This window comes from Prunus mume, linkage group LG2, assembly GCF_029339155.1.
Source record: "Prunus mume cultivar Tortuosa linkage group LG2, ASM2933915v1, whole genome shotgun sequence".
Taxonomy (NCBI): domain Eukaryota; kingdom Viridiplantae; phylum Streptophyta; class Magnoliopsida; order Rosales; family Rosaceae; genus Prunus; species Prunus mume.
The window spans coordinates 28,465,923-28,480,311 of NC_142699.1; the positions used below are offsets into that span (position 1 = coordinate 28,465,923).

The 14,389-nt window shown below is 37.8% G+C and overlaps 2 protein-coding genes across 4 annotated transcripts; both read left to right on the forward strand.

The window, feature by feature from the left end:
- The first annotated feature begins 2,753 nt into the window (after positions 1–2,753).
- On the forward strand, positions 2,754–9,854 carry LOC103324083 (AGC (cAMP-dependent, cGMP-dependent and protein kinase C) kinase family protein). Of its 3 annotated transcripts, none has more exons than XM_008226120.2 (14): positions 2,754–3,019; positions 3,970–4,351; positions 4,543–4,717; positions 6,136–6,219; positions 6,303–6,544; positions 6,654–6,873; positions 7,314–7,393; positions 7,478–7,562; positions 7,844–7,975; positions 8,072–8,185; positions 8,298–8,345; positions 8,960–9,044; positions 9,129–9,185; positions 9,424–9,854. In XM_008226120.2, exons 2-14 carry the CDS (start codon positions 4,131–4,133, stop codon positions 9,507–9,509), a joined length of 1,629 nt encoding a protein of 542 aa, XP_008224342.1. In that variant the 5' UTR covers positions 2,754–3,019; positions 3,970–4,130; the 3' UTR covers positions 9,510–9,854. The 3 variants fall into 3 exon arrangements, with proteins under 3 accessions (XP_008224342.1, XP_016647466.1, XP_088901004.1); XM_016791980.2 differs by having other exon boundaries at positions 3,003–3,894; XM_089044878.1 differs by lacking the exon at positions 2,754–3,019 and adding an exon at positions 3,031–3,399.
- A 472-nt stretch (positions 9,855–10,326) lies between these two features.
- Positions 10,327–13,111, forward strand: LOC103324082 (Tetratricopeptide repeat (TPR)-like superfamily protein). Its single transcript, XM_089044877.1, is given in 2 exon segments — positions 10,327–11,548; positions 11,551–13,111. Coding segments are annotated over 2 exon segments (2,436 nt in total). The 5' UTR covers positions 10,327–10,473; the 3' UTR covers positions 12,912–13,111.
- The last annotated feature ends 1,278 nt before the right edge of the window (positions 13,112–14,389 follow it).

Below are 14,389 nucleotides of genomic sequence, written 5' to 3' on the forward strand. Positions count from 1 at the left end.
ATGGTATGATAAATCATATTATGTCTATGACAAATGAATTTGGTTAAGTCTTTGAACAATCAATATGTCTTTTGGTTGAAATGGTACAAACCAACGAATGTCTTTTGGGCAATATGCTCTCTATATGTACTTCAAGTTGCTAACATATCAAATATGTCAGAAACTACATACTTTCTCTTCTCTCAACAATCACACAATTTTCATATAGAATTTTGCTATTTGTAGATTCCAAACTTTGTTGTATCATGGAAGTGATTTGCCAAGAATTCATTAGCAAACTCTATTGAGCAGGCATTAGGCGCTACAACTTCGACCACTACTGCCACTTCCAACCTTCTCTGAAATCAAGACAAAGGAAATGATTCAAATCATACCTCAGAGTTGTTTTCCATATGTCAATCTCTACAAATCAGAAAGACCATACAAGATGACAAATTTGAATTGGGAAGTTGGTCCATTGACTTAAACAACTCTATATGTTTTATGGATCTGGTTTCTCTCTTAATATATATATATAGGCTTATTTATGTACATGCCCCATGTGCTTTCAAACTTGTCTCAGATTACCACATGTGTTTGCAAACGTCTCAAAATACCCCCAACCTTTTAAAACGGTCTTACGTTACCCGTTCCGTCAGTTTTATAGACATTCCATTACGTGCGTTGGGCCTCATTTCGTTTTAATCTTTAACCTCTTCGAATAAGGATTTTTCAGTTATAAGAAAGGGGGAAATTGGGTGAGAAGGGGAAATGGAGAAGAGGGCTTAGGGTTTGTGAAAATCTGATAAACGTCACCAATAAGGGCAGGAGGAAACCTCAAGCACAATGGCTTCCCAAGAGGAGGTGGATGATCCTTGACCAACTTTGCTTTTTTGGACCTCCTAAACAAATTGTCTAACACTTCTTCTTCTTTACCATGCAATCCAGCTCTCATTTCAACCACTAGAAGCCCATTTCCAATAGTTATCTAAGTAGAATTAAAACATCTATTGCTAAGATATTGAAATTGAGAACATGATTGGGCACCAGGAAGCTGCTCCAAAAGTTCTTGCACAAAATCGACATCTAATCCAAATCTATCCTGGTCCAGCCATTTCGTTAATATGTCGTCAAATGAACCATGTTCGTCGTCCGCCTGAATTACAGATGGGATGCTAACAGAAACTGGTGAGCTACAAAACGTGTCCAATGAAGTATGGTTCACTTTGTCATCCTTGTTTCTTATAACCCCATTTTGGAAGCCCTGGGCATTTTCAACATGCTTACTGGCAAATTTAAAAATGCTTTTCTGTTTAGATATTTCATAACAAGCATTAACAATTTTTTGTGAAATCATTCCCCAAGCTACAGACGAAGAATGGTCTTCTAATGAAATCTCACTAATGTCATCCATTGTACCCAAATCAGCAGATAAAAGAGTTCCAGGTTTTCCACAACCAGAATTATCTTCAACTGCAATTCATTGATGTCTGGACATCACTGGCTTCCTCCGACCAACTCCTCAGGCAAGACAAAATATCATATCCCAAAATTGAAGCCAACTTCAGATTTTCACAAACCTAAGCCCTCTTTTCCAATTTCCCATTCTCACCCAATTTCCCCCTTTCTTAGAACTGAAAAACCCTTAGTCGAAGAGGTTAAGGATTAAAACAAAGTGGGGCCCAACACACGTAATGGAACGTCTATAAAACTGACGGAACGGGTAACATGAGGCCGTTTTGAAAGGTTGGGGGTATTTTGAGACGTTGCAAATACATGTGGTAATCTGAGACAAATTTGAAAGCACACAGGGCATGTACATAAATAAGCCATATATATATTATAGAATAAACAATAGTTATCATTGATGAACAAACAAAAGTACAAAGCAACTATGGTGCCAAATATGGATAAATATTCTCCAGTGACCAAACATAACAACATGTTGAATTGATCTAGAGATAATCACGTGCAACCCAAAAAACCACTAAAATCTCCGATTCAGCAACCATAAGCACATGTACTCAAATATGCAATACAAATCCATCGCGCAAAGGCAAAAAAGGTAAATTCTTATTGAAATCTGAAAGTTAAAAAAAAATCCTTAATAGAAAACAAACCACAACAAACTCTAAACAGTTCTTGAAAATTATTAGATTAAAACAAACTAAGAAGTAGAACCACCGCTCCACATCCGCCCAAGCAACCTGAAGAGAGTTATAGTGTCATATCAACTAAACCCATAATGTCGCATCAGCTAAACCCAAACCGGACTCAACCCGACATCTTCCCCTATTTGCAGCTCCAAACTATGTAGAAGGCGTTAACTGGAGATAAATCCTTGTGTGTGTGGGCCAAAAGACGGCTACTATATCATGACGACCACAACATTTCACGTCAGCTGCTTCCACATCATAAAACCTATATCTTTTTTCTTTTATTAAAGCTCATATTTGGTCTATAATTAAGTTGTGAATTTATTCAATTATTCCTTTTCGGACCGCCCCAAGCTGGGAGATATTTGATTGATTCAATTAAGCTTTGGTTCGACAAGAAGATCAGTCTTACCCATTTTTACAGGTAAAGGTAAAACTTGAACTTAACTATTTCCACATTAATCTCCACCAAAAATTGTAATAGTACCATAAATATTTTAGATAGAAAAATAAATATAGAAACACAAAAATGCACACAGACACAGAGTCAGACAATCACTGAAAAAAGAATTAATAAAAAACTGATATAAATTAATAGTTGGAGAGAGTGATAGAACTAACGAAAAGAGTCAAAGGAAGTTGCAACTTTTGAAAAAGGGAAGAAAAAAAAAAGAAAGAAAAAAGAAAGTAAAGGCAAAAGAGAGAGGGAATGAATGAATGGGGGAGGCATCAGAATCCTAACTCATGACATGAACACACCAAGTGCTCCTCTCTCCTCCACTTCCCCACTTTCTTCTTCAACACCCAACAGACTCTCTCTCTCTAGGGTTTTACTTTCACCACATCGCGTGTTGTACCATTGCCTCTACTGCACTTTTCCTATGGTTTGTACGCTACACACACACACACACTCTCTCTCTCTCTCTCTCTCTCTCTCTCTCTGTTTTTCTCTCTCCTGAATACAACTCTGTAGAACCCAAGTTTCTGATTTGCTTTTGCTTCTTTGCGTTATCTAAATTTGGGATTTTTGTATGACTCTATCACAGTCGCTCATTGTCTAATCTGGTCTGATTTACTTTGTTGTTCCTTTAATTTTATTTTGTTGGTTGATTGAATTTATGGGCTTGGTTGGTGAGAAATTTAGGAGTGGAAAGTGGTTTACTTGTAGCGTTTGTCATTGGGTACTTTGGTGTTGAATTTATTGGATCATAAAGTAGGATTTTTTTTTTTCCTGTTCTGGTTGGCCTTGGAGGTTTTGGAAATGGTGAGTTGAGTTTTGTGGTTTGCTTGTCTGTTGATTGCTGTGACAATGTGAAATTAGTAACTTTGGGATGGTGGATTTGCTGTTTTTGAAAAGTGTTCTTTGTTTGTGTGCGCTTTTTTTAGCTGATTTAAGGGATTGTTTTGTTGTGGTTTCAACTGGAAAATTTAAGTGGGTGAAATTTGTGCTTGGTAGGCAGATTCGATAGCTGTTTTTCCAGAACATTGTGCTGAAGCCACTTGTAGGAACTGTTAAGTAGTTGTTGAACACCACATCCGAGGCATACTAATTACCAAGGGATCTTGGGTATATAACCAGGCCCTATGAACCCAAATGTTAAACTTCTGCTTAGTTATTTTGGACGAGTATCTGTGTTGTTCCAGTATTTCTCATTTTCTTGATCAGACATGTTCGTGATTTTGTGTCATCTTCTGAATGAGAAGGTTACTTGGCATTGGAAACCAACTGGTGTGCATGTTTGATTTATAATTGGTTAAAGTAGGTATACTTATTGAGGATGCGATTTCAATTATACTTGGTAAGTGACTGATGTTTGGTTTGTTGTCAATGCAGGAAACCTGCATTCCGCAATGCGGTAAACAATGATACATGGATATAGAGATGTTTCTTTGAGACTCTTATTTGATGAATTTTGTTCTCTTTAGTAGCTGGGAGATAAAATGCATACTTAAAAAGACTGGGTTACGTGGGTTGACATTAGTTGAGTGAACGAAATGGAGTTTGCAAGGTCTTGGTTAAAAAAATTCAAGTCCAAGGAGAAGGTGAAGTCCTCAAAGAACAAGGATACCTCAGGCAATGGGAAAGAGGGGTCAAAAACACCAACGACGGAAGAAGTGCCTTCAAATGTAACCAAGCAGAAGGTTGCAGCTGCAAAGCAATATATAGAGGATCATTACAAGAAGCAGATGAAAAGTTTGCAAGAGAGGAAGGAGCGGTATGAATTTAATAATTCTCTTTATAGTGGTTGTGTTAGACAGAGAAAACTGTCTGACACAACTTGCTAAACTACTTATTGCTTCTCTTTATAGTGGTGGTGCATGAAAACCATGAAAGCAAGTTGCCTGAGTGTTGAGTTTTCTCCATTTTCGTGACTCGGAGTAACGGTAGATCATACTTTTAATACAGACGCAATGTACTAGAAAAGAAGTTGGCTGATGCTGATGTCTCTGAGGAAGAGCAAAGCAACTTGCTGAAGTACTTGGAAAAGAAGGAAACAGAATATATGCGAATTCAGAGGCATAAAATGGGTGCTGATGATTTTGAGCCACTAACGATGATAGGAAAGGGTGCATTTGGGGAGGTATATCTTTTCTTTTAATAATGTTGTACTGTATCATTTTGTCCTGTTGTATCCATGCACCACGGCATAATTCTTATGTGATCATATTGTATTTGATCATTTCAGTAGTGTTTGTAGTCCATAATGGTCATGGCTGCAAATTAAGTTCCATATATATACATGCATTTTTCCTATCTCCTCCCAGAAAAACTAGAAGAAGAAAAACCTTCTCCCCCTTCTATCCGGGATCGTTCACCTGCAAGTCCTTTCAGTCCTTTTTGCGAACAAGGGGAGGGTTGTGACCTTTCATCCCTTCTCTCTTGTGTGGAAGGCTAAGTCTCCCCTAAGGTCAAAGTCTTTGTTTGGTTGGTGGCGCTTGGGAAAGTTAACACTTCGGATCTAGTCCAAAGGAAGAGACCTTTTATGTATCCTTCTCCTCAATGGTGTGTATTGTGCAAGCGTAGTGAGGAGAATATGGACCACCTTTTCTTACATTGCCCTTTTTCCTTAAGTCTTTGGGGGCTCTTGTGGAGGGAGGTTGGGACTGTTTGGGTGATTCCGAAAAGGTGCTCTGATTTCCTTTGTTCTCACTTTGTGGTTTGGGGAAAGGGGAAGCGCGCTTCAACTTTATGGGGCTGTTTGGTCCACTCTGTATTCTGGAACATTTGGATGGAGCGTAATAGGAGAATTTTTGAAGACTATAAGGGAGTGGGAGTGGTTGAGCTTTGGGATAGAGTTAAGTACTGGGCAGCTTTGTGGGCTTCGGTTACAAATGATTTTAAAGACTACTCTTATTCCACTATTATGAGGGATATGGCAGCTACAGTTAACTGAGGGTTGGGGGGTGTGTTGTTCTGTGGTTTTTCGGTTTTGTTCCTCCCTGTTAGTTGGGGAGGGACTGGTGCTGTTTGTTTCTCTCTCTGTGTTGTTTTTGTTTCTTCGGTGATGGTTGCCTTATCCACCTCCGTGTTCTTTTGCTTAATAAAGTTCGTTTCTTCTATAAAAAAAATCCTTTTTCATTTAAAATATAATAGAGGGTATTCTGGGAGAGATGGGCAGGAGAAAAAAAATATTTTTAGCTCTGGTGGAATTATGGTTATGGTTTGGGAGTTTTGGCATCTGTGCGTGGGTTAGGTCACATGTCACATCAGCTCTGTTTAGCAAACCACATTACCAGGCCGGGAGTTAGTTTTCATGTTGTATATTAACTGCAGTTAGCATCCATCTATGAAAGAGTATGAAAATATGGCTTGTTGCATGTACAAGCTTAGATTGCATAGAGTTGCAACTTAGTGATTCTTCTGACTGATTTTGGCATATATAACTCATCTTGAGAAATAAAAGTGGCCTTTGTTAATACATTTTGTCTTACAACATTGTAATCAACATATTGGATTTTATTTTTTTCTTTTGTGACCTATTTTGTTTCTCTGGTGCAGGTTAGAGTCTGTAGGGAGAAAGCAACTGGCCATGTATATGCAATGAAGAAGCTTAAGAAATCAGAGATGCTTCGTAGAGGCCAGGTATACATTTTCCCAAACTTTTTCTTCAATCTAATATATTTTTTCTTTGGTGGGCTTAGTGCAATAGATATCTTTCTGTTTAGGTTGAACATGTGAAAGCTGAGAGGAATCTACTTGCAGAGGTTGACAGTAATTGTATCGTCAAGCTCTATTGTTCCTTCCAGGATGAAGAGTACTTGTATCTCATTATGGAATATCTTCCCGGTGGAGATATGATGACTTTATTGATGCGCAAGGATACATTGACAGAAGACGAGGCCAGGTTTTATGTTGGGGAAACGGTCCTAGCTATTGAGTCCATTCATAAACATAATTACATTCATAGGTAAATTGATCATAATATTATTATCTCATGGTACATATTTATATGCCTTCTTATCTTATTTTTATGTCCTATCATGAGGAATGTTCCTTTCCATGTTAATATGTTACAGGGATATTAAGCCTGACAACTTGCTGCTCGATAGAAATGGTCACATGAAATTATCGGATTTTGGATTATGTAAACCATTAGATTGCAGTAATCTCCAAGAAAAGGATTTCTCCATGGGAAAAAATCTTAGTGGGGCTCTTCAAAGTGATGGACGCCCTGCAGCACCAAAACGTACACAACAGGAGCAATTGCAGCATTGGCAGAGAAACAGGAGGATGCTTGTAAGTTCTAGTACCATGTTACTGATATGTCTATCATTACTATAGTACTGACAATGTTAATACAAATCCAGCATCCTCTTGTTTAAGTCCTTACTGTGGAGGTTTTGTATCCTACGCAATTACTGTAAATGTTTAAACTCAACAGACTCCATTGAGAATTTACATTTAAAAAAACGACAAGATTTGGGATCTACTACATGAGTTTATGAATAATTGGGATCCTTATCTCGAGTAACCATATGGTTCCAAATTCCATGCTGCTTCCTATGCATCTCCATGTACCCCAATTCACTCTGATCTATCTCAAATAGCATTTCCTCATTTTTTTTGTCAATATAAAAAGATATGTGTAGAAATGTCATATAACTAGAGATATCTCCAGTCCATCCTTTTGGACGTCAATGTGATTTGGAGTTTTCAAACTGTTATTCGTGTTGCAGGCTTATTCTACTGTTGGAACCCCAGATTATATTGCCCCAGAAGTTTTGCTGAAGAAAGGATATGGAATGGAATGTGATTGGTCAGTGTACAAGACTGGTTTTTTTTTTTTTTTTCTTTCAAATTTGCCTTTACATGCAGCTGAGATATTGTTAATACTTTCCAGGTGGTCGCTTGGGGCTATTATGTATGAAATGCTTGTGGGGTATCCACCCTTTTATTCAGATGAGCCCATGTCAACTTGTAGGAAGGTAATTTTCAAGGGCACTAGTGTTTACTTTTCATTTGATATGCCAACGTATACCAAGCTATGGCTTTAGGATATATGTGCGGTAAACATGACACTGGTGGGATGCAGTTTTGTACTTATGAATATATCATATATGGAGCTTGCTTTCTGGTGATTGGAGGAATCACACTTTGGGTTATGTCTTAATTGTTTCATTTTCTTACTCTTTATTCACCCATTCTCATTATTTTTGTCCATATTGTCGTTTATGGTTGAACAGTACCTCTTTTCTCATTTATCCAGATAGTTAATTGGAGAACTCATTTGAAATTTCCTGAAGAAGCCAAACTCTCTCCGGAAGCAAAGGATCTCATTAGTAAACTCTTATGTAATGTTGATCAGAGGCTTGGAACTAAAGGGGCAGATGAAATAAAGGTGTTGTGTGGTGTGTCCTATTCTAGATTCTCAAATTTACTGTTAGAATTGGACTGGTAACTGGTGAAATTAACTAGTTGGCCTTGTTATTTTCAGGCTCACTCCTGGTTTAAAGGCATTGAATGGGACAAATTGTATCAAATGAAGGCTGCATTTATCCCTGAGGTCAATGATGAATTGGATACCCAGAACTTTGAGAAGTTTGAAGAGGTAGATTTTAGTTTTGTATATGCATGTGTATGTACACACAGCATGATTAGCCATTCTTGGGCATGTTTTTGCTAACCCTTTCTGTCCCGTTATCCTTATTTGCTGGTGGTAGGGTGACAACCAGATTGAAAGTTCAACAAGATCTGGTCCATGGAGAAAGGTTGGTGCTATTAGTTTCAGTCATATGCATTTTGATTCTGGAACTCTGCTTTCATAATTTTATGTCATTGTATCACATAATGCTTCTGTTGCTTGAGCATTTCGTTAGCTAATCCTGCTTTGTTTCACCTCTCCTTGGACTCTTTCTGTTTATGAATTTCCTTTCAAACATTGATGCTGCTTGGTTAGAAGAAATTGCTTTACCAAAACTGCAACTTCTTCAAACTCTTTCAAGAAAGTTATTTATAAAATTTGTTTGAATGTTTTCTTTGGAATGAATAATAATTTCCTTTTTTGACTGAACAAAATATATTAGTTCCTTTTTACGCGTGGTGGGCACTTGATTGCAGGACCCTGAGGACATTTATCATAATATAGAAGCAAGGGGGTTCATGAGTTTTCCATCGAGTAATATGGTGTCTTTAGTATATGGGTTGGTCAGTGTGCCCATAATATATAGTGTTATATGTTTAGGAGAATGCGTACTTTTGCATGATAATGAGCTATAGGATTAACGTAGGATCTATGTAATTTTTTTGAGTTGTAAATCATGTGTATCATTTTTATAATAAACAATGGTCACTGCTAATATTTTGGTTGCTGTGTCAAATGTAGATGCTGTCTTCTAAAGATGTCAACTTTGTGGGTTACACATACAAGAACTTCGAAATCGTAAATGATAATCAATTGCCTGGGATTGGTATTACCTTCCATCCTTTTATATAGCGTATCTATGTACTCTTTTGAATCTACTTTTCTTAATTGTATGCATTAATTTTTGCAGCTGAATTGAAGAAGAAGAGCACAAAACCTAAGCGGCCTTCCATCAAGTCCCTTTTCGGTAAGATATTCTAATAAGTTGTTTTCCTCGCTCATATGAAATAGTATCCCTTCGTGTGCTGCAAAAAGTGAAGTGATATATTGTGAATTCTGAAACTGAATGGTTCATTTATTTAATATGTTTGCCTTTTGTAACTGAAGTGTTTGCTTTTTCTTATTGTTCTGGAACATGTGCTAGAATCCTTTAATTTTCTTTGGTAGTCTCCAAAACATAAGGACATTATTTGTTTTGTTGACAGATGATGAGTCCGCTATGGTTGCCAATCAACCTGCTCAAGGAAGCTTTATGAAGCTCCTCCCTCCCCAACTAGAAGCCCCTGAGTAACAGAGTGAATCCCAATGATGTGCACTAGTTTCCAGTCGCTGTAGAGTTCCAACCAAAGAGAATGTTTTTTCGGTGATTAATTTATCGTTAGATCGGGGCAAAGGCCTCAGAAACCAATGGTTTGGCATATTAGTTAGTTCTTGGGTCTGGGTCTGGTCTGCTATGTTGCTTTTTTGTCACATATTTTCTGCAAAGTATATATTCTTTGAAAATCGTTGTGTATTCTTTATTTTTACTCCCTTTGTCAAGATGCAATGTACAATTGCCACATATTTGTTCATGTATTTAACTTGTGTTGATGATTATCATACCAATGCTATATAATGAAAAGAGTAAATTGGATCATTAGTCTCTTACCTTTTACCCGACTAAATCAGTCCCTTGTAGAGGACACAAAACAAGAATGTCATCTAAGGGTTTGGAGTGTACAGAACTCAATATTTATTTCTTACTTTATTATTGTCATTGTTTTTTATTTTTGTCCTTTTTTCTGTTGGTCTCTGTTATGTTGTTCATTCATTTCATTCCCCAGCTTTTTACTAGGCTTGAAAAATGCTACTTTGAAGAAACAAAATTTGTTTTCTTTAAGGGAAAAAAAGGTTAATCTAACATGAAAAAGACAATTAAAAACGTGAATTTGGCCAGTTGGCCAAGGGCAGTGAGTCTGTTCCTTGTTTCAAGTTCATATCCCCCTTATCCTATAGATTATTTAAAAATAGTTTTTGACTCTCTCTCGTAAAAACATGAGAGAGACCATGAAAACTTAGTAGAGTCAAGAAAGAATCAGAGAAAACCCCAATAAGCAAAGGATGGTACGTCGTAGTAGCAAACACTTCTTCAAAATCGTTCATGGAAGGCACAGCAACCGAAGTATACATCTAATCTCGGGAAGCCATCAAAGAACCCAAAACAACAATGCTTGTAGCCAGACAAAAAACCAATCACCAAGAACCCTCCAAAACCCATGAGCTCCATCCAAACACTGCTCAAAACCCTCTTCAAGAACCCCAGCACCATTAAATCCCAGTCCCAGGCCAAACAGCTCCATGCCCAAATCCTCAAAACCAAAGGCCCTTCACCTCCTGACCTGTCCTTTGTGCTCTCTGTTTACTCAAACTTGAACCTCTTACATGACTCCCTCACTCTCTTCAACACCTTCCATTCTCCTCCCACCACTCTTGCATGGAAGTCCATTATTAGATGCTACACTTCCCATGGCCTCTGCCGCCATTCCTTGGCTTCCTTTGTAGAAATGAAGGCTTTTGGCATATACCCAGATCACAATGTGTTCCCTTCTGTGCTTAAATCATGCACATTGATTAAGGACTTGAGGTTTGGTGAGTCAGTTCATGGGTGCATTGTTCGGTTCGGTATGGATTGTGATTTATATACATGTAATGCTCTTATGAATATGTACGCCAAGTTAGAGGCTTTGGCTGAGACTGGTGGGTGGAGGTTTAGTGCGCCCAAGTTGTTTGATGGAATGCCTCAACGAAATCAAGTTAGTAAATTTGGGAGTGGTTTAGGTAGTTCTATGGAATTGAGTGGTAGAACTGTGTCTTTGGAGGTAGAAAGTGAGGGAAGGATGCTACTTTCGGATGGGAATGCAAAGAGAGAAGTGGGTGGTGGTGACACTTTGTATAGTAGTCAATCAAATAAACTGAGTAATAAGTTGCAGGTGCAGGTAATGGGCATTGACAGGAATGTTAATTTGATTTCATCTAGAGAGACGTCTCCTCAAATTGACGCATACCGGGAAGTTGATGATAAATTTAATGGGAACGTTAATAAGGTTTTTATGCATAAGGAAGGCAAAAGAGGTACCAAAGTGGACAGCGTGAGAAAGGTCTTTGACTTGATGCCAAAAAGAGATATTGTTTCCTGGAATACAGTGATTGCGGGGAATGCACAGAATGGGATGTATGAAGAAGCTTTAGCAATGGTCAAAGATATGGGGAGTGCCAACTTGAAGCCTGATTCTTTCACTTTGTCTAGCGTCCTTCCAGTTTTTGCAGAATATGTAGATGTTATCAAGGGAAAGGGATTCATGGGTATGCAATAAGACATGGGTTTGATGCAGATGTATTCGTAGGGAGTAGCTTAATTGACATGTATGCAAACTGCAATCGAATTAAAGATTCGCTTCGGGTGTTCAACCTGCTTCCTAAGCATGATGCCATTTCATGGAACTCAATCATTGCAGGTTGTGTGCAGAATAGTATGTTTGATGAAGGACTGATATTCTTTAGGCAGATGCTGATGGGTAAGATTAAGCCTGTGCCGGTATCCTTTTCAAGTACCATTCCAGCTTGTGCTCACTTGACAACACTTCATCTAGGGAAGCAGCTCCATGGATATATAATTAGGGGCGGATTTGAGGACAATGTGTTCGTAGCGAGCTCACTGGTGGACATGTATGCCAAATGTGGTAACATTAGGATAGCGAGGTGGATTTTTGATAAAATGGAGCAACATGACATGGTGTCATGGACAGCCATGATTATGGGATATGCTTTGCACGGTCATGCCCCTGATGCTTTTTCCTCATTTGAGCAGATGGAAGGAGAGGCAGTAAAACCTAACTATGTCTCCTTCATGGCTGTATTGACTGCATGTAGCCATGCTGGATTGGTAGACAAAGCTTGGAAGTATTTTAATAGTATGACTAAAAAATATGATATTGCTCCTGGTATAGAGCACTACGCTGCTGTTGCAGATGTTCTTGGTAGAGCTGGAAGGTTGGAGGAAGCTTATCAGTTTATCTCTAGCATGCATATAGAACCAACAGGAAGTGTATGGTTAACATTGTTGGCTGCTTGTAGAGTTCACAAGAATGTTGAATTGGCTGAGAAGGTTGCTGATAAAATATTTACAGTTGATCCTGAGAACATGGGAGCTTATGTGCTGTTGTCAAACGTATATTCTGCTGCTAAGAGATGGAAAGATGCAGTGAAAGTGAGAACCTGTATGAGGGATAAGGGCTTGAAAAAGAAGCCAGCCTGCAGCTGGGTTGAAGTTAAAAACAAGGTTCATGCTTTTGTGGCAGAAGATAAATCCCACCCATATTATGATCGAATAATTGAGGCTCTAGATGTCATTTCGGAGCAGATGGAACGAGAAGGGTATGTGCCCAACACAAATGAGGTGCTCCATGATGTTGAGGAGGAGCAAAAGAAGTACTTATTGTACCACCACAGTGAAAGGCTTGCCATAGCATTTGGCATCATCAGCTCTCCTGCTGGGGCAACAATTCGAGTAACAAAGAACATTCGGGTGTGCGTGGACTGCCATGCAGCAATAAAATTTATGTCGAAGATCGTCGGGAGAGAGATGATTGTCAGGGATAATAGCAGGTTTCACCATTTCAAGGATGGAGAGTGTTCCTGTGGAGATTACTGGTGAGATAAACAATGAGATCATGCCAACTTAATTAAAGGCATCTTTTGCCAGACTCGTAGTCATTGACACATTTAGGACAAGAGGAGGAATGTTTAGGGAGCAACTCAAATTAGGTAGATTATTTTTTTGCAGTCATAATCTGTACAAAAAATTGAGTTTGAAATTCATAAATTTCTATTTATTACATTTACAATTTTACTTGATGAGGATTGTATGATATGTTCATTATCAATGTCACGAGATTAACATATTTTCTCAATATTTGAAAGGCAATACCGGCCTGACCCATTGGTTGGCCTGGGTTGACCAAAAACCAAAAGGTTGAGGTAGTAAAGTTTTTTTCTTTGTATTTTTAGTACAAGCAATGGTCTAAACTATAAGAGAGACTTTTATGCACGAGAATAACAAAGTGTTATTTCCAGCCAATTGCGCAATGACACGGGGGATAAGTTTTCCACATGTCATTGCATTATTGGTCTAAACCAAAAGGTTGAGAGTAGTAAAGTTTTTTTCTTTGTATTTTTAGTACAAGCGATGGTCTAAACTATAAGAGAGACTTTATGCACGAGAATAACAAGTGTTATTTCCGACCAATTGCAATGACACGGGGGATAACTTTTCCACATGTCATTGCATTATTGGCTAGAATAACAAAATAGTGCAATCGCTATTTCAAGAAAGTTTTTCTGCTAAACTAGGAGAGAAGATGGAGTTTTTCATACACATTATCACATTGTCATAGAGGTTCGAACATGAGATATTCCAAATATTTGTTTATGTTTAAAAAAAATATATATATATTTTTTTATAATGTGTATTTTTTCAAATTTTTTTTCCATTTATTTTGTACGGGAGTGTTGCATTGTCTTTGAAATAAATGTTTTCATTATGCATATTGAGTAGTTATGGCTTTAGGTAAACCCTACCATCACCCATCGATGCACAGACCAGAATCCCACTGTCCACAGGCCCCAATCCAAGTAAGGTCGAATCAGATACCAACTATTTTATATCTGTTCGCACACACTAATGGAAGCCCTTCACCAGAAAAAAAAAAAAAAAAAAAAAACACTAATGGAAGCCGCACTTCAATTCCGTGAGTGAGATGCATACAGCATACTCACTGACAGAGGGCCCCTGAAAATTTCAATTTCATAAATATAAATATAAATATAAATATTATATTTATTTATTTTTCTATTTCAATTTCTATTTTATTCCTTGCAATGATTTAAGGGACAACCCTTTTAAGCAATAGCATGTTTGTTGCCAAGTTGTCTACTTTTAACATGCTTAGGCAAGCAAGCAAAGGCGAGGCAAGGGTAATACCTACAGCACCAGTTATTATTACTTCTACTATTTCCTACTTTATTTCTTTTGTTATAGTTTAAGACATCTGGGGAGATCTAGGTTGAAGTTGCAGATTTTTGGATTTAATTATGAATCTGAATTATTTTTACTTTACTTTTTATTGTAATCAA

Excerpts from the sequence above, each read along its gene's own strand:
- LOC103324083 (XM_008226120.2), top strand. The coding sequence starts at position 4,131 with ATGGAGTTTGCAAGGTCTTGGTTAAAAAAATTCAAGTCCAAGGAGAAG. Across the intron at positions 6,545-6,653 it reads AAACATAATTACATTCATAG|GGATATTAAGCCTGACAACT; the intron begins GTAAATTGATCA and ends AATATGTTACAG. Across the intron at positions 6,874-7,313 it reads AGAGAAACAGGAGGATGCTT|GCTTATTCTACTGTTGGAAC; the intron begins GTAAGTTCTAGT and ends TTCGTGTTGCAG.